The following is an 18,720-nucleotide window of genomic DNA, read 5'->3' on the forward strand; positions in this document are numbered from 1 at the left end:
GAGGGACGTGGGGGAAAGGAGGAAGGGGCAAGAGGTGCCCACTGTGCAGATGGGGCCGGGCCACCCCCATGGCATCTTAAGAAGTGTGGTTTCACTCCCCATTGTATGACACTTTTCTTATTATAAAATATTAGATATTCATGCCAGGAACAAGGTAAAAACCCTGGTAGATAAACGCCCCCAGCACATGGCTAGGCTGCCCCTGGTGACGTCTTGCCCACAGTCCCTCCAGACTTTTGCTTCTATGTGCATAGATGGTTGCATTTAAGACTGAGTTTTTAAATTATAAAAGTCACATAATAGTATAGAGAATTGGGGGCCTCTCTGGGTCATGCCCTCCCATCTCAGCCGACCCTGGAGGGCCGTGGCAGGGACCGCCCCCTGCTCTGGGCGCACCCACTGCTCCACAGTTCTTTACCTAGTCACCAAGCCCTGGGCAATAGGCGCGTCTCCGCTCCCTGAGCCCAGCCCTCCCGGTTTCTCCTCGCACTGGAGGCTCCCCACCTCCGCCGCCCCAATCCCCGCCCCCGCCCAGCTCTGCGCCACAACCCCCGCCAGGAGGCCGGACCTGGGCAGGTGGGCAGCTGGAGCCCGGACGCCTAATGCGGTGCGGGCCTGGCGGCCCTCTGGCCCTGAGCGCCCCTCCCACCCCGGGTCCCTCCAACCAACCCCTGAGTCCCAGGCCTCACCCGTCCCGTAGCTCAGGCCCCCATACTAGGGTCCCTGGCGCCCCCACTTCGCTGGCCTGCGCGCGACTCCCTCCCCACCTGCGCCGCACACCCTTGGAGTCGGGCGTCCCGCGGTGGATGCCGCCGCACGGAGGTGCCAGCAACTTTGTTGACTAAATTCCTGAACCCGCCTGAACCGCGGAGCTAAAAATAACCGGCTCTCCCGCGCAGCGCCCGGCCAGGCCGCGCAGTGTCACCCGTGTCGGGAGACCGGAATGTCCCGGCGCCACCACGCTAGCGGGGCTGGACGCGGGCTCCCGGCCGGCCGGAAAACAACCTGGGAAGGGGCTGCCGGGTCACGGCCAGCTGGGCTGCAGGGGAAGGAGGCACCGAGGAGCACCCCCTGCTCCCCGAGACTCTGTGGCCGCCCCGTCGCGGACGCGAGGCCTCGGAGGCCTCGGGCCCGGTCCCGCGCCCCCCGCGCGCCCCGCGCCCTCTGCCCGTGCAGTCCCCCGAGGTGGCCACTAGAGGGCCCTGCCCCTCCTCTCCCTGGAGGCGGGTCACCACCCCTTCCCACAGCTGTTCCCCGCAGGAGATTGACAGCTGGGCTCCGGTTGCCATGGGGATATGCAAATGAGAGCGCCGGGTCTGGGGCTCCGATTGGCCCGGAGGCGCGTACTCTTCCCAGAAAGGCGGGCCCAGGCGCCCGGCACTATAAGGGAGAGCGCGCAGCTCGGCACTCGGCGGTGGAGGCGGGGTCGGCTGTACGCGGGCGGAGCGAGGGGAACCTGAGCAGCCGGAGGCGGTGGCCGCACCGCCACCCGCCGGGCCACCGCCCGGCCACCGGCTCGGGAACAGGGCACCGCGGCCGGCCTGCACCCACCGGGGAGCGACCCAGGGCTGCCCGAGAGGCCCTACCGGCGGCGTCCCCAGTGGCCACCCCTGAGTTGGCTGCGTGAAACTTTTCCCCGCGCGCTTCGGCTCGGAGCCCACGCCTCTCGCCGCCGCCCCGGCAGGGACCCGCCGCCCGTGGGGAGCGAAGGGGGGGGAGAGGCCCGTGGCTCCCCCCCCCCGCCTCCTGTTGGGGCTCAGCCGGGCGAGGCGGCGGGCTCCCCCGGGCGATGGCCGCGGAGCTGGCGATGGGCGCCGAGCTGCCCAGCAGCCCGCTGGCCATCGAGTACGTCAATGACTTCGACCTGATGAAGTTCGAGGTGAAGAAGGAGCCGCCCGAGGCCGAGCGCTTCTGCCACCGTCTGCCGCCCGGCTCGCTATCCTCGACGCCGCTCAGCACGCCCTGCTCCTCCGTGCCCTCCTCGCCCAGCTTCTGCGCGCCCAGCCCGGGCACCGGCGGCGGCGCGGGGGGCGGCGGCGGTGCGGTGCAGGCCGGGGCTGCCCCGGGGCCGGCAAGCGGGGGCCCCGGCGCCGTCGGGGGCGCCTCGGGGAAGCCGGCGCTGGAGGATCTGTACTGGATGAGCGGCTACCAGCACCACCTGAACCCCGAGGCGCTCAACCTGACGCCCGAGGACGCGGTGGAGGCGCTCATCGGCAGCGGCCATCACACCGGGCACCACGGCGCGCACCACCACCCAGAGGCCGCCGCGGCCTACGAGGCCTTCCGGGGCCAGGTCTTCTCGGGCGGCGGTGGCGCGGACGACATGGGCGCCGGCCACCACCACGGCACGCACCACGCCGCCCACCACCATCACCACCACCACCACCACCACGGCGGCGCGGGCCATGGCGGCGGCGGCACGGGCCACCACGTGCGCCTGGAGGAGCGCTTCTCCGACGACCAGCTGGTGTCCATGTCCGTGCGCGAGCTGAACAGGCAGCTCCGCGGCTTCAGTAAGGAGGAGGTCATCCGGCTGAAGCAGAAGCGGCGCACGCTCAAGAACCGCGGCTACGCTCAGTCGTGCCGCTTCAAGCGGGTGCAGCAGCGGCACATTCTGGAGAGCGAGAAGTGCCAGCTCCAGAGCCAGGTGGAGCAGCTGAAGCTGGAGGTGGGGCGCCTGGCCAAGGAGCGGGACCTGTACAAGGAGAAATACGAGAAGCTGGCCGGCCGGGGCGGCCCCGGGGGCGCGGGCGGAGCCGGCTTCCCGCGGGAGTCCTCGCCGGGAGTCGGGGCCAAGGGCGCTTCCGACTTCTTCCTGTGAGCACCGGACCCCGAGCCCGCGCCGCCGCCGAGAAGAGGCTCGCGCGGGCGGCCCGGGGCCTCGGCTCGGACTCCGCGGCCCGGACTCCGCGGCCCAGGGCGAGGACGCACGGCCGGGCCGAGGCGCCCGCCGCGCGCGGGCGCCCGCGTTAACGCCGCCGCCTCCGGCCGGGCCGGCCCCGCGAGCCCCGCTGCGACGTCTGCAGGCTCCGGACTGGAGGCCCCTTCCCGCGGCTCGGCCTCCTCGCTCCCGGCCCGCGCACCTTACCGGGTGGCCGTCCTGACGCTGCCACGACTCCTCTGCTCGGAGCGCGGCGATTCCCGGGAGAGTTGGGCCGGGTCGAAGTCCTTCCTGGCGTCCGCTTGTACATACGTGAGGTGCGGTTCTGCGCCCAACCTCACCCGGACCGCCGCGAGGGCCTCCGCCGCCGCCCCGCGCTCCTTCGCGCTCCTTCGTTTCCTTTCTTTTGGCCTCCTTACCCTGCCCTTTTCTACTCCTTTTTAAAGCGGTCTTATTTTCGAAGTATTTATATTTATTTTGCTCGGTGATTAGAAAAGAAAACCCTAGAGGAAGCTCCCTGCTTCCCGGCCGGGGTTGCCCTCGGACGTCGCGTGTCCCAGCATGTGTCGCTCGCTCGGAGGGGCCTGGCCCCTGCCTGCCCTCCTGCCTGCCTGCCTGCCCCCCACCCTGCCGCTGGCGTCCCCTAGAGATTGAAGCCGAGGAGCATTATCTATGCTGTGTTCAGTCCTGCTGCCCTACTGTACTCCACGGGGGGAGGGGGGTGGGAGCTGGCCCGGACTCCCGAGCTGCTATTTCTCTATGCACCAGATCGTATTTATGACTCCCGGGAAAATATATCTTATTTTAACCCTCAAGAGAAGTGAAAGAAAAAAAGTAATGCACAGTATTTCTAGCAGAAAAAAAATTTTTTTAAAGAGGAGGTTTCGCCTGAATCTCCTGGCATGGGGGCGGGTGGAGAAAGTGTTTTTACTTTAATTTAAAATGTGTTTCGTTTTTTGTGGATTCTTGTTTTAAGAGCTGATCACTTTTTGGAGTAGCCGGAAGAGAGGGTGGGGAGGCCGGTGCTCCGGCCCCTGCAAGCCCCCAGCCCCGGACTGCAGCCCGTCGTGCACTCCTTCAGCACCTGCTTCTGCTGGGCGCAGGAGACTCCAACTCGTTGCAAGTTTCGTTGTGTTGTATTTCGTTGGGTTCTTTTTTCTTTTGCTACGAAACTGAAGAAAGAAAAAAACACACACAAAATAAATCCGTTTAGATCCAAAAGTCACTGGAACCTGGCTGGTTTTTCTGTGGCTTTCGTTTTTGCCATATTTCTTCCTGAATAGAAAGAAAAGGAGGTCCCTGAACTGGGCCCTGCCTTAGCTCTGGGTGACCCGCCTGGGCCGACCGGGAGAGACTGACCAGAGTTGTTAAAAAAAGGCTGCTGTCAGGGCCCGACCCGCAGGCACCTGCCCTGCCACCCCTGGGCTGCCCCACTGGGAGGAGGGCCGCACAGGGTGGCCTCGGCCCCGCTAAGGCAGGATGCGGCCCGGTGCGTGAGGCCATCCTTGGTGGCGACCCCACACACAGCGCCGTTGCGTCCTGGTGGCAAATGCTGTCCTCAGCTCTTCTGAGCCTGCGGTCTCCCACCTGCAGGGCCGAGGCCTGAACTGCGAGGGCACCAGGGAGGGCGGCACCTCTGGAAACGTCATGCTAAGAGAGCTGGGGCCACCGTAAGATACTTGACTGCTAACCTCTGTTCACAACGGGATGGGGGATGGAGTCCGGTGAAGTCTGTGGTTTGCACATTTGGAGAAGAGCTTGCCACAGAACTCGCCAAGGCTCCCCGCTTTTCTGTCTGGGGACAGCAAGGCTCCTCCTCGGGGCTGGGACAACTGCAGGTCCCGCGAGGATGTCGCCTGAGTTTGTTTTAGTGTCTCCGTCTGCAAGACAGAGAAAAGCCGAGGGCTGCCCCCTCCCTCTTTGCCTTAGAATGAAACTTAGAACCGAGAGGTTGGGTCTCCGTGAGGGTTTGAGCAAAATCCCCAAACCCAGGGGCTGAGTCCTCCAAGCCCCCAGGGAGGGGAGCGAGCTGCCCTCTCCGCAGGCAAAAAACGCTGGTGCAGAGAGAAGTAGAAGTGTGGGCGTGGGGGAGTGAGTTAAGGGGACCAGTTGGGGAGACTGTAGCGTGGCGAGGGGGAGAGGGGGCACCCGGCGGGTCCCAGCCAACCTCAGGACGGCCCCGAGGCTCAGACTTTTGCCGACGACGAGGGGCCCAGAGTCTGGGTGCGTGCGAGGGCGGTCTGCTGGTTGGTTTTGATGAGGGCACCTTAGTTTCCACTGCTGCCGCCTGAGGGGCCATTGGCGAGCCATCCTCCTGGCAGAGAAAGCGGATGGCCGGCTGAGGGCCAGGCAGCCTGACGGTCTTCTTCTGCGGGGAGGGGTTGGTGGGCAGGGAGCCGCGCTCATCCCTCTGCCTCCAGCACCCCAGGCCTCTCAGAGCCCAGTACTCGGGGCCTGGACCGGGCAGTGGGGCTGGGGTGGGGCGGGGAGGCTCGGGAAGTACCCCCGCCCCCGCGCCCCAGTGCTTGGGTTCCTCTGCAGGGCGGGCCTGAGCGAGAGGCTGAGTGCTGGGTTTGGTTTCACTTTCCTCTTCTATTTTCTTTTGCTTTTTCCTCCCTGCTTTCCTCTTTCTTTTTCCTTCCTTTCTTCCCCCACCTCTTCTTTCCTCTGGTTTTCCCTCTAGGATAAGATGGAGAAGACCAATGAACATGGAGGACAGGGAAATTATTGGGGGAGGCAGGAGGAGCGCTTATTTTTGTGTTTAGAGACAGATCTTTTCCAAAAAGCTTTCAGGGGATCCACGAACTCCTGCGGGAAAGCAGCCAGCCTGTGGAAAGCATCTCTGAGTCCCTGGAGCACCTCTGAGTCCTCCAGGAGTGCAGAGCTTAGGCTCCCTACCTGTTCCCTCCTCCTAGCGGGGCGCCGTCGGGCAGGTGCTGGGGGCGGAGCTTCTGCCCGCGGGGGAGGTGCTGCTGCAGCCGGGGGCGGGGCGGGGCGGGGCCCGGGGTGGGGGCGGGAGAGGGAGGTGTGTGGTGGAGCGACTCCACCTCACTGGGCCTGGGGCCACGAGAGCAGGGGGACCTCGGGCGTGTGACAGCCAGTGCTCAGGTGTGTCTCTATCTGCCTGTATGAGTGTGATGTGACTTGTGTCCCTGTAGGTGTGGGGAGGGCAGTGGCAGCACCGAGATCCCTGGAGCCACCGGGACGGGTCTGAGAGGGAGCTGGCGGGGCAGCGAGGGCCCCCGCCTGGGGTAGGGGTGACTGCAGTGCCCAGGCTGCAGGACAAGCCTCCACTCGACGCCCAGGTCCCTGGGCTGCTGTGCCAGCCTGGATGTTCACGGGGTCGTGGTGGTACCCTTGCCTTGGTCACTCCTGGCAGGGCCTATCCCAGAGCCTCGCACCCTGTCAGCTCACACCTCCATCCTCTGCCCTCCGGGAGGGCGCTCCCCAGAACCAGCATACAGACAGAATCTGCACCTAGCGGCCTTGGGGCCGCAAGCACCCTGGCCACCCCCTGACCCTGCCCCCACCTCTGGGGGGATCCATTCTTCATTCCTTTGTTACTTCATTCAGTTTGAGTCCTAACTCTGTGCCAGGCCCAGTGGGGACCACAGCAGGGACCAAAATGACAGCCCTCACCCGGCGTTCCAAGGGAGAGAGACAATCACCCACCCAGTAAGCAAGTTCCTTAGACGGCAGCAGCGGCAGAGTGCCTGGAGGAAAGGAGGGGGTGGCGGTTCGGAGGGGTGGTCTAGGACATTAGAGCAGATTTGGGGCAGCCTGGAAGGCAGCATGAGGACCTCGTGTTCCCAGAGGGCCCAGGAGCTGCCCTCCGGGGGCCTGGGGGCTGAGTGAGCGGACTGTGACCCGTGGCCCTGGAGAGGACAGGGCAGCATACACACACACTGGACACGTGCGCACTCATTACACTCGACATACACAGGTCCGCGCGTAGATGGCAGCGCAGCTGTGGCTCACACACGTGCACTCAATGCACTCCACACGCTCCCCCGCACGGCTGCCCCCCTGCGGGCGGTGGGCGGCAGGATAGAGTCCCTCTTCCCCGCCCTCGCCCACCACAGCTGTGCTCACTGCCGCCTGCTGGGATCCCCAGGGCCACCCCTGCACCGACAGCCTCAGCTCCCAGCCCCGGGAGGCTGCCTGAGCTGAGGCCGCAGCACCCCACACCCCATCCAGGCCCTGCTCTGCCCCTGCATTTCAGGCCCTCACCCCACAGAGCACCCAGCTGGGCCTCATCTTCCCCTCCTGCAAGGATCCCTACACCCCAAACACACGCGAACACAGCACAGCTGCTGCCCTCGCCCTCCAGCTGGTTAAGGATTCCAGGAAAAACCCTGAGTTGGGATTCCAGGGGACCTAGACAGGCCCTAGGCCCCTTCCCCAGCTGCTGGCCCTAGGGGATGCTCAGGGCTGCTCGGTACTGGGGCCCCCACTTCAGTTCGCAGTCGGCAGCGCCCCCCTCCCCCGCCTCTCTCCATTTCCACACCAGCCCAGCCCTCTGCGGCTGCGGGTGGCTGTCCGCTGGCCCCTCCCCGGCCTCCTATTTATAGCTGCTCCTGGGCGGGGCCAGCCAAGGCCAAGGTGTCCTCTTCCCTGGCCTCCCCCCTCCCCAGGATGGGCGCACACGCAGACACGCACACGCAGATAGACACGGCCACACGCGTGGGCTGAGACATGTGCAAATGCACAGACCCACATACACACGCACACACAGGACTGGACGTGCTCAGGAGCACACAGATCCAGGAGCCCATGACAGCACACACGGGACCTGCACAGACATGCACAGGGACCACGTGGGTTTTCTGTCCCAGGCCCAGGCCCTTCACCCCACGTCCTGGCCCTGGGGCCTCATGACCTCTGACACTGGCCACACCAGGCAAGTGCCACCCTCAGCTACTGCCCAGCCCCGGACCCTACGGCTGCCCCACCTGCCCCTTTGTCCTCTCTCTCTGGCCACCCTGGGTCCTCCGTGCCACTGGTGAGGTTCCAGGATGGAGGCCTCCTCCCGCAGCCTGGGCTAAGAGCAGCGGCCTCTTCAGGCTCACGCCGCGCCCCCCGTGTGGTAAAGGCCAGGCCCTGCCCCAGCGGGAACCATCACCAGTTGCACTGGACTGGGGGCTCCACGTCCAGAAGTCACTCTCTCAGCGGGTACCAGGTCCAGACCCGCGCTGGGCCCGCATAGTGCCAGGCCGGCCTGGCCTAGAAGGGCGCAGGGAGCTGTGAAGGATTCCGAGCTGCACACTGACCGGTGGGGAACTGGTGGGGCCGGGGCTGTGTGACCTGCCCACCAGGCAGGGCTGGGAGCCTGGGGCCCAAGGAAGGGTCAAGCCATCCCATGGCACTGGCCCTGGGACTCTCTGGCCCCAGGCCGAGGGACTTGGAACAGGGTGAGCGTTGGGCGTCAGGACAAGAATGGTCTTCACCCAGACCCCAGTGGGCCTGGGTCTTCTCACCTCTAGCCGCTCGGGGAAGCAGACAAGTGGCAGGTTTGAGCTGGCCACAGAGATGACAGGCTGCGATGACAGGGGACACCCAGCACTTGAGGGAACAGTTGGGGGACAGGGAAGGGCCACCAGTCCTGTGGAGGTCCAAAGCTGTCCCCCCGCACAGCCCCTAGCCCTGCCTGCGGCTCTGACCCCACAGGACCAGCTCTGTCTCCTCCCTGGGCCACACTGTCAGCAGTTCCTGAGACCACAGACTCTGGCCACGGGCCAGGGAGGCCCTGCTGGGGTGCAAGGAACTTGGTCTCACCCCTGCTCTCCCAGATACAAGCCCAGCCGGCCTGGCCACCACAGGGACACCTCACCGGATGGAAGGAGGGCCAGCCTGGAGAAAAGTCTGCCTTTCCTCCAGGGGGAGGGGACTCATTCATTCACTCAAAACTATTCATGGAGCACCTACTGTGTGCTAAGGTCTATTCTAGAAGGTGAGGACAGAACTGGGAACAGGACAGACAGCCCACTGCCTGGGGGTCCTATTCTGGTGGGAGGCCGCCCCCCAGCCTGAGGGCCAGACCAGCAGAGGAGGCGGAAAGGCCGTCCTGCGTTTGCTGCTGGTGAGCCGGTGGGGTAGCGCTGGGGCCCGGGAAGTGGGACACTGAGCCCAGGTCACTGTGGGGGAAGTTTTGCTGAAAGGAGAGCAGATCAACAACGGGGCTGGGAAGAAAGTTAGAGAAGGTGGGCGTGGACCTGGGGGGTGAGGGCGCGGGGCTGGGGAAGGCAGAAGGGCGGGAGCTGGAAGGACCGGACCGGCGGGGGCTGCAGTGCTGGGAGGGGTGGGCTGCGGGGAGGGCAGGGCCGCTGCGGGGCACCCCTCGCTCCCACCACACCCTCGCTGGCGCCGAGCTCACGGCACACCTGCCCCTGGGCCGTTCACGAGGCTCCTGCCGCCACCGCCGCAGCCTCGCCCGCGCTCGGCCGCTGCCCCAGCGCAGCAGCGACGAGTAATTTGCCGTTGGCGGGCTCAGCGCCGGCCTAATTCGCGGTGACACCGCTCAGCTGCTGAGGGCTCGAGTTGTCACAGCCGATTAGCCGCGACCCCGGGGGAAAGAAGGCTGGCGACGGGGGCGGAGGAGGGGACGCGGAGGAGGGGACGCGGAGGGGCGGGCGCAGGGGAGGGGCAGGCCAAGTGCGCTGGGGGCGGTCCCCCGCTCCTGCTCTGCCTCCTCCTCCTCCTCCTCCTCCCGCTTCCTCACGCCTGCTCTCCCGCCTCCCTCTCCTTCTCCACCTCCTCTTCCTCCTCCACCCCCTCCTTCAGTCAGCTTCCAGGCTGACCTGGCATTCTCGCCTAGGGAGGAGAACCGGGTCGGGAACATTCTCAGGACTCGGGCGCCAAGCTAGAATCCTGCTAAAATGCAAAGGCCCTGAACCTCAGGGCGGCAAGAACCTGCCGTGTGGAGTGTGGAGACCAGAAGGTTTTCTTTTGGGGCCGGGTTGGATCGCAGGAGGAAACAGGTTTGGGAGGATGGAGGGGCCTGCAGGGAGACGCCCCCAAGAGTCAGGGGGTGGCGCTAAAAGAAGCAGACTGTGGGTGTGGGACCTCAACCCAGTGTTGATGGGGAGCAGCGTGCGGAAGGGGTGCTCCAGGCTGCCCGCAGCAGCAGCCCTCCTCCTATCCCTCTTGGCCCTGGCACTACCCTGAGCCTTGCCACTTCCTCCACACTGGCCTCCCCGACTCTGGAGCCCTTGCTGGCTGACACCCTAGTTAGGTGTCCTGAGGCCAGCTGGGATCGGCCATGCCAGCCTCAAGGGGAATTGTTCCCCATGGCTGGGCCACTGCCTTCCCAGATAGCCATGCTCTGCACCGCCCCCCCCCATGACTTGCCTCTGCCCCCTATCCCACCCTCCCCCTCCTGCTCCCTTCCCGGTCCCCACAGGGGCGGGCGCCTCGGCCTGTTGCCTTGTGGCCTCAGCCATGTCCCTTGCGACTCCACCTCGACACCTGCATCACTGCAGTCGGGGCCCAGCCCCCAGGAGGCTGCCCTCCCCTTCTCTCCCATGGGCCCTCCCCTGACGCTCCTCCCTCCCACCCCGTCCTCAGAGAGGGGCCCAGGAATGCCACGGTGGAGTGTCCAGCATGTGCCAGATTCCAGATCGCCCGATGGCCTCCTGGGAATGGTCCTGGATGGCAAGGGCCCATTTTGCAGATGAGGGGCTGGGCTGAGGGGCTGGGCATGGAGAAGCCAGGGACTGTTCTCAAGGTCGCTCAGTGGGGCCCAGCTGGACCCGAGAGGACAGTCGACAACGATGCAATTGCCAGTTCCTCTGTTAAGGAGAGTTCCACTGCCCCTTCTCCCGCAGTGTCAGACCCAGGGCGGAGGGGCGGGGTCCCCTCGAGGCTCCCTCAAGCTCTCTGCAGGGCACAGGTGCCCCAGCGAGCAGCTGACGACCTGGCGGGGGCACAGCCCACTCCTTCCCCGAGACGGAAGGGGTTCTAAACACCACTGGCCATGGCTGGAGTCCACGCAGAGCTGACCCCAGCTCCTCCCTCGTGCCTCTGGTCTCTCCTCTTCAACTCCAGGCAGAAGCCGCCGGTGGCTCGCCAGTGCCCTCACCCCCAGCTCCTGAGGGATCTGACTGTAGCCCTGGGGCCTCAGGGCTCTCTGATTCCTGTCCCAGGTGGCTTCTTCCTTCCTCACCTTCCCTGCTAACTCCCACCTGGTCCCAGCATCCCGCTTGCTGACTCCTGGTGATCCCACACTCATCCACCCCAGATACGGGTGGTGAGTGGAGCCCCACCCACCCCATGCGGCCACTGGTTCAGCCCCAGATCCACCCCCACTGCCTGGGGCCACGACACAGCTGAAACCTCCCTCTCCTCAGGGGACCCCACCGTTTGGGGTTTGGGAGGGGGCTGGGGCGTGGCCAGAGGGGCACCGGAAGATGGTGGCGGGGGTCCCTGGCCTGCACCCACCACAGGCCCGAGGCTTTCCTCAAGTGCTGCCGTGGCGGTGGGAGCCACGCCTTCCCAGGGTGGGGCACGTGACTTCGTGACTGTGGGTGTGAGTGGCAGAGGATGTCAAAAAGTGGCACTTCCAGGTGTGTGTGTCAGTGGGTGAGACGCCCTGGCTGGGTCCCTGCAGGACACGTACATGGATCAGTACACAGATCGCGTGGAAGCGCAGCCCTGGGACCTGTTACTCCAGGTGGGCAGGTGTGAGCACTGCCGCCACCTCGAGCTGCAGGGACAGGGCTGGGCGGGGGGCTCTGCTCTACTGGGAAGAGAGCCGGTCAGCAACTTAAATAAGTAAATGACAGAGTAAGTCAGAGAGCGAGGTGAGGTAGGCACAGGAGACAGCGCAGCTGGGTGGGGCAGAGGAGCAGAAGGAAGGTGGGGTGGGGGTGCAGGGGGAGGGGGAGGGCAGGGGGACTGCAGGGGGGAGGGGGACTGGAGGGGGAGGGGAGAGCAGGGGGACTGCAGGGGGACTGCAGGGGGAGGGGGGACTGGAGAGGGAGGGGAGAGGGAGAGAGCCCTCCGGACAGAGGCAGCAGCAGGTGCCCAGGTGCAGGGGTGCCTGGCTGGGCCTGAAGGGGAGGTGGGGCCCACAGAGCTGCAGGGGAGGGGCTGGGGGAGGGTGAGGGGAGGGCTGAGAGGAAGCAGGGCAGGTCACAGAAGTCTGGTTGGTGTGGGAACAGGGCAAGGGCCCCCCACCCCCCCCGCCCCCTTCTCGTCCTTAGGGACAGATCTTGGGGGATGAGCTGGAGGCCACCCCCAGGTGCAGGCAGGAGGCTGGCCAGGCCGTTGAGTTCTCTCTCCCTCCCCTGTGCTGTAGTTCAGAGGGGCAAGAGTCCTCAGTTTTCCCAGCGGGAGCGTGGGATTATGATAATAGAACTTGCTTCCCTGGTTTGCTTGGGGATGAAATGGGGCAGGGTATAGCCATGGCGGGGCGTGGATGGTGCCCTCACCCTCTTGTTCCCCCTGAGGGTAGGTGCTCACACGGTCCCCTGACCGGCCATCATCTCAGCCCTCCTGTTTCTGGGGGTGCTGTACCAGGGCATGCACTTCCCCAGGCTGCCTGGGGTGAGACCTGGGCCAACGGCTGCCCCGTTTTGGCGTCAGTCTCCTCTGTGGTTGGGGGTGACACAGATGTCCCCCATGGGTGTAGTGAGGTTAACTTTAGCCCCAGAGCCTCCACTCCCACAGTGATCAGAGCCCCTCCCTCCATCCCACCAGCCCTCCAAGAGAGCCAAGGCAGGAGGCTGGTCTGGGTGCCCCCGAAGGGCAGCCCCTCGGGCACTTTTGTGGGTGCTTGGAGACAGCCCACCAGCACGCACCCCAGGGCTCAGGAAGCATGGGTGGTGTGGAGGGTTCCGCCTGGGGTTGGCGAGCCAGAAAAGGCCTCAGTGCCCCTTCTCTAGAGTGGAATAGGGGCTGCCCATGCCTTGGAAGTGGGTCATGGCAGTTTGGGGTGGGCAGAGGCCCGGCCTAAAGGCCGGGTCGGGTTGGAGGGACACCTCCGCAGGCTCCCCTGCCCCAATCACCATCCACACCAAGGCTGGAGCCAGGCCTGACTTTACTCCCAGCTCTGCCCCTCACCAGCTGGAAGTAGGGGGAGTGACTTCTGTGGGCTCAGTCACCTCATCTGTAAAAGGACACTGAGCTCCCCCTGCCCACACAGCGTCCTTGTGAGGGACAAATCAGAAAAGGCAAGTCCTCTGTCAGTCTGGGAAGGCTTCCTGGAAGAGGAGGTGCTGTACGGAGGGGAGGGCATGGAGCAAGACATGCCTCTCCAGGTGCACTGGGGCAGGGTTTGCAGAAGGGGTTGCCCCCAGTCCATGGCCACTTTTGTGGAAGTCACCACCTGCAGGAGCTTAGCTCCAGGCTCCTGGTCCTGGTGGGAGGTGGGCAGGGAAGGAAGAAGCATAGGAGGGACACACAGAGGTGCCCAGCCCTCCGCCCCTCAGATTTCCTCCACTTCCGATCTAGGTCTGTCCCTGCACTACCCTTGTCCAGACCTGGGCACCAGGGGTTATTCTTGGGGGACAGTCCCATTCCCATCTCTCAGCACTTCCTACTGAGTTTGGGGAGCTGAATTAAGCTGAGTTCAGAAAATCTGGTGCATGGACAGGGTACTTAGGGCCCTGTCGAGATTATGATCCAGGAAAGCATGACTTAGCCACAGGCAACAGGCCTACAATCCAGGGTCCAGGTCTAGACCCCAAGACTCCTACCACCACAATCCAGACCACTATTGGGGTAGCAGCTGGAACCTGGGGTCAGAACTGGCCACCTGGAGTGAGAAGACACTTGATAAATATGAGTAGGCTGGATGGATGGACAGACAGACAGAAAACTGGATGGGTGACTAGGAAGATGGAAGGAGGGATGGGCGGGTGAGAAGATGGAAGGATGGTGGCTGGATAGAAGGATCTATGGATGGTTGATGATGGATGGATGAATACAGTGATGAATGGATGGGGGATAGATGGAGAGATGGATGGATGGAAGATGGATGGATGGATTGATGGATGGATTGATGGATGGATGGATAGATGGATGGATGGGGGATGGATGGATGGATGGGTAGATGGATGGCTGGGTGGGTGGGTGGGTGGGTGGATGGGTAGATGGATGGGTGGATGGGTAGATGGATGGCTGGGTGGGTGGGTGGATGGGTGGATGGGTAGATGGATGGGTGGATGGATGGATGGATGGGTGGATGGATGGATGGATGGGTGGACGGGGGATGGATGGGTGGATGGGTAGATGGATGGGTGGATGGATGGATGGACGGGTGGGTGGACGGATGGATGGGTGGGTGGATGGGGGATGGATGGGTGGATGGGTAGATGGATGGGAGATGGATGGATGGGTGGACGGATGGCTGGGTGGGTGGGTGGGTGGATGGGTGGATAGGCACATGGATGCTGTAGAAAGCTATGGGGCAACTCCAAACTATTATTCTCCCACCAGAACCTTCTCACATCTCTCCCCTTCTCTCCTCTTTTCAGAGCCCTCCTCAAATCTTGCACTTGCATTTTCGAGAAACCTGTATCATCACTGGGCCCCCCAGTGCTCCCCTCTCCTCTCCCACGCTTGCTTCTCTCCGGACTCCTGTCACCTTCTAATATACCTTACTGCTCTATTTACTCTGTCTCCCTTGACCGCAGAATATCAGCTTCAGGAGGGCAGGGTCTGTGTGACTCCACTGTTGGTTTCCTAGAGCTGACACCAGTGCCTGGCACAGAGGAGGTGCTTAATAAATAAGTGTTGAAAGGAGAAAACAAAGGAAAGAGAGGCGGAGAGATGGACTGACCTTGTAAGCGCCCCCCTCCAGCCCCTTGTCCCTTCTTCTTACAGCGACCACCTTGCCCACACACGGCTGCCCCCTAAGCCGTTCTCTGGCTCCTGCTTCCCTCCAGGTAGCCTGGGTTGCTCAAGAAGTGCTGAGACCCTCCCTCTCGATCCCCGCCCTCTTCTGAGCGTTGAAGGCGCCCTGAGCCACTGTCCCTCTGCGACCCCCACCCACCGCCATCTCTCCCCAAGACTGAAGTCCGCGCTTCACCTACTACCACCAGAGTGAGCCCAGGCGGGGGCCTGGCACACAGGCGGGGACACAGGGCAGGGTCAGGCCGCCCCCAATGGCCAGTTCTCTGCTCCGTGTCCGCTGATGGGGTCCTTCATCCTGCAAGTACCTCCTGGGTACAGGTGGCCTCTTGGCCATCAGTCATCACGTCCCTTCCGCTTGCCAAGATGGGGGACACTGAGTGCTCTGCAAACAGAGATGTGCTCTCACCACGCCCCACGCCCCCCCATCCGTGCCCACAGCCAGCTTCCCCAACAACAGATCTCTGGTCCCCTGTGGCTGGCAGAGGTCACAGGGCGGCCAGTGGCTCTGACCACAGCTGTTGGTGCCCCAGGTCCAGAGCAGAACCTCTGGCTTCTCTCCTGCTGGGCGTCCCTTCTCTGGCTTTCTTGGCTCTGCTTTGCTCTTGGTCCCACAGACCACCTCTCTCTCTATTGTTTCTCTGTCATTTTGGTCGCTTTTTGGGAGACACCAAGAAGTGACACCCCTGCCCTCACCGCCACGTCTAACAGAAGTCTGGGTTCCCAGGACTTGACGGGGCCCTGGTGTTTCCGCACTGAGCCAGGATGCGCAGAGCTCAGACCCTTCCTATTGCAGGGCTTTCCCCAAGGTGTGAGGGCGGGAGGGCCCTAGCAAAGGCCTTGGGGAGGCTAGTGGGGGCGGCCTGAGCCAGCCAGGTCTGGCTGGAGCTGCCTTTGGGAGGGGGCGGGCAGAGCCTCTGGCAGCTGGGCAGGTGTGAGGCCCACCCCAATCCAAGCCTCGGCCCTGGGCCTGCAGGCTCTCTCGTGGCTGCAGGTCAGTGAAGGGGGGTGTCACTGCCTCCCCATCCCTTGTCCCCATTAGGGGGACAATGGGAGAATAAGCACTTTTCTTTCTTCATTTCCCCGCTGTCTGCTAATATCATATTGATGGTAATTTCTCTTTAATGGGCTATTTGCGGTAATTATGATGCACGGAGTGAGTAATTGTATCTGACTCCCAGCGCCCACCATGGCTGCGGGGATGGGCAGGCGGGGGTGCACCAGCCTTTGGCCTCTCAGCCGGGGCAGCTCTGCCCTCTGCCAGGGACCAACCTCCAGCCCTTGACCCCTTGGTGCAGGGGTCCTCCTTGGCCTCGTTTGTCTGGGGAACGCCAGGCTCTCAGCTCCTCAGAGTTGATGGGGCCTCCCTCCCAGGGCGGGGCAGGGGCCCAGGGCACCCCAACTAGAGCCAGGATGGGGCTGCACGCCTCGAGACAGAGCACCCCTCTCTCCCTCCCCAGGGCGCTCCGGGCTCCCGTCTGGGTCTCGCTTGGCCTCCTTGATTCCCCACGGGGCCTTGTCGTGGGGGCCTCCTGGCTGTACGGCGTGGCTGGTGGGCCCCTGAATCTGCTGGGACGTGACCTTCCAGCAGGGATTTCCAGGCCCGCTCTGGCTGCATGGGGGGCGCAGGCACACCGTGGGGGCGCCTCGGTCACTGCAGGGTCGTGCCGGGCAGACACCTGGGGACCCTGCCCCAGCCCCACACGTTAGGGAGCTGCTGCCAACCCCTCAGACCCACCTCAGAGGCCCTGGACACCCCCAGGGCTCCGGCCTCTGCCCCCACGCGGCCCCAGCACTGCCAGTCCCCCTCCTCCCCACGCTGTGCCTCCAGGTCTCTGTCACCTACCAGGCCCAGCTGGGCAGAAGGCACTGGGGTCCTCGACAGTGTGGCCTGGGATAGAGGTCAAAGATCAGGCAGAGCTCTACCCTGGGTTTCCCCGCACAAATGGTGAGGTCAGGCCCAGGATCTCAGGAGACAGAGGAACCCCAGAGCCCACTGAGTCTCTGTTGAGGACCTCCAGCCTCCACCAAACATCTTCCCAGGCCCTTGGGGCCCACACCCTGCACTGCCTTTCCTAGATGAGGGCGCCTTCCTTCAGCCTCATCAGGCTGTGTTCAGGACACATGCCACTCAAGCCTGTGAGAAGCATCCCAAGGCAGGGCCCCTCACCTCACCATCACCACCACCACCACCATCACCTCTGTCATCACCACCACCACTGCCACCGCCACCATCACCACCACCACCATCACCACCACCACCACCACCACCACTGCCACTATCACCTCTGCCATCACCACCGCCACCACCACCACCACCTCCGCCACCACCATCACTGCCACCGCCACTGCCACCACCACCATCACTGCCACCGCCACCATCAACGCCACCGCCACCGCCACCATCACCGCCATCGCCACCACCGCCACTGCCACCGCCATCGCCACCACCACCACCACCACTACCACCATCATCACTGTCACCACTGCATTATGCACTATCAGTGCCTACTGTGGACCTCGCTAGATTCATGATCATCTAGCTGGGAGATAACACACAACCTCTTGTATTTCTGAGAAAAACTCAATGCCAAATTGACTATTTCTGCCCACAGAACAGTAAACCGGGAGGAGTCTCTGGGGCTGGGGTCATCTGGGAGGGCCTTGAGCCTTGCCACTCTGGTTGGTGGTCTGGCAGAACACATCATGAGTTGAGCAGCATAGCAGACAGATCGGGGGTGAGCACACCAGGTGTCCCGGCTGGCCCAGGGCACACACCTGCTCCAGGCCCCAAGAGAAGAGGGCTGGGCAGGGGTGTGGCCTCCACTCTGGGGGCTCCAGGCCACACACCCACCCTGCCTGGGATAACTTCAGGTAACTGCTGTCTTCAGGCAAGGCAGGTATGAGTAGAAACTTGGGGGCCAGAGATGTGGAAAGGGGAGGACTCACCCCCAGGGAACTGGGCGGGAACCGGGCTAAGGATATGGGAGTGCCCCCTACACACACACACACACACACACACACACACACACACTCTCGGGGCTCCCACCTCCCTCCCCTACCCCTCCACTCACCCCGCACCCCACCCTGCTGCACGTGGCCAGGGTCTCCTCATATGTCTTTTCTGGTCAATAAACCTCAGCTCCCGGGGGGCCTGGGGCTGTGGGCTGACGGTGCTGCCCCACCCCCGCCGGGCACTCTGTCATAATTAAGCACGCACAGCCTAATTAATTGAGTGGTCAGGATGCTAATTAGCAGCTTGATTGAGACTGGAGGAGGGTGAAGGGTAACCTTGGCAGTGGGTGCTCCTCCCCGCTGGGCTGCTCTCCGGCTCTCCCAGCTGGAGTCTCCCAGCCTGGCCCCCACCCCGAGGCCCTCACCCTCAAGACAGCCCCCCACGGCCTCTCTTGTCCCTCTCCAACCACCTTAGACGGAACAGCCCCTGGCCACTCTTTCCCCCTCAGCACCCCTGCCCAGAGGAGAGAGCAAAGGACTTGAGCTCAGCCAGTGACAGAGAGCCCCCCCTCCCTCTCGAGATGGCTTTCCCAGGGGAGATGTGTCCTAGAGCTTCCAGCCACCAGCACTGACCATGACTCCTGGCCATGAGGGCAGCGTGCCCATACCTCACCGCAGGGCCCTTGCCCCTCTCCAGGCTCCTGGCCCATCTGTGACCACCTGGGCTCCTCTGGACTCTGGCTCTCCCTCCCTTCACCCCAAGCAGCCACAGACCCACAGGGGACCTGGACACAGTGGCCTGACAGGCAGGTGACTGTGGCCAGGCCCCCATGCCTTTGAAGCCCCTTCCCCACAGGGTCATGGGGGTAAGTAGAGAGGTGGTAGAGAGTAGGAAGGCTGATGAAAAAGGGGGAGAGAGGAAAGGCTGGGGGTGGGTGGGGAGCCCAGGGATTGGGGTCCCTCTGAGGGACCTCCTGGCATCCTTGTGCAGCCCACAATGCCTGTGTTTCACCGCAGTGAGGCTTGGGGGATTC

At 63.8% G+C, this 18,720-nt stretch overlaps 1 protein-coding gene across 2 annotated transcripts; it reads left to right on the forward strand.

Annotated features, from left to right (window-relative positions):
• Positions 1 to 1,425: 1,425 nt before the first annotated feature.
• MAFA (MAF bZIP transcription factor A) lies at positions 1,426 to 4,096 on the forward strand. Of its 2 annotated transcripts, none has more exons than XM_057532132.1 (2): positions 1,426 to 3,198; positions 3,858 to 4,096. In XM_057532132.1, the coding sequence occupies exon 1, from the start codon at positions 1,790 to 1,792 to the stop codon at positions 2,819 to 2,821; it is 1,032 nt and encodes a 343-aa protein (XP_057388115.1). In that variant the 5' UTR covers positions 1,426 to 1,789; the 3' UTR covers positions 2,822 to 3,198; positions 3,858 to 4,096. The 2 variants fall into 2 exon arrangements, with proteins under 2 accessions (XP_057388115.1, XP_057388116.1); XM_057532133.1 differs by having other exon boundaries at positions 1,426 to 2,668.
• Positions 4,097 to 18,720: the final 14,624 nt, after the last annotated feature.

Source organism: Balaenoptera acutorostrata, chromosome 17 (genome assembly GCF_949987535.1).
Source record: "Balaenoptera acutorostrata chromosome 17, mBalAcu1.1, whole genome shotgun sequence".
Lineage (NCBI taxonomy): Eukaryota > Metazoa > Chordata > Mammalia > Artiodactyla > Balaenopteridae > Balaenoptera > Balaenoptera acutorostrata.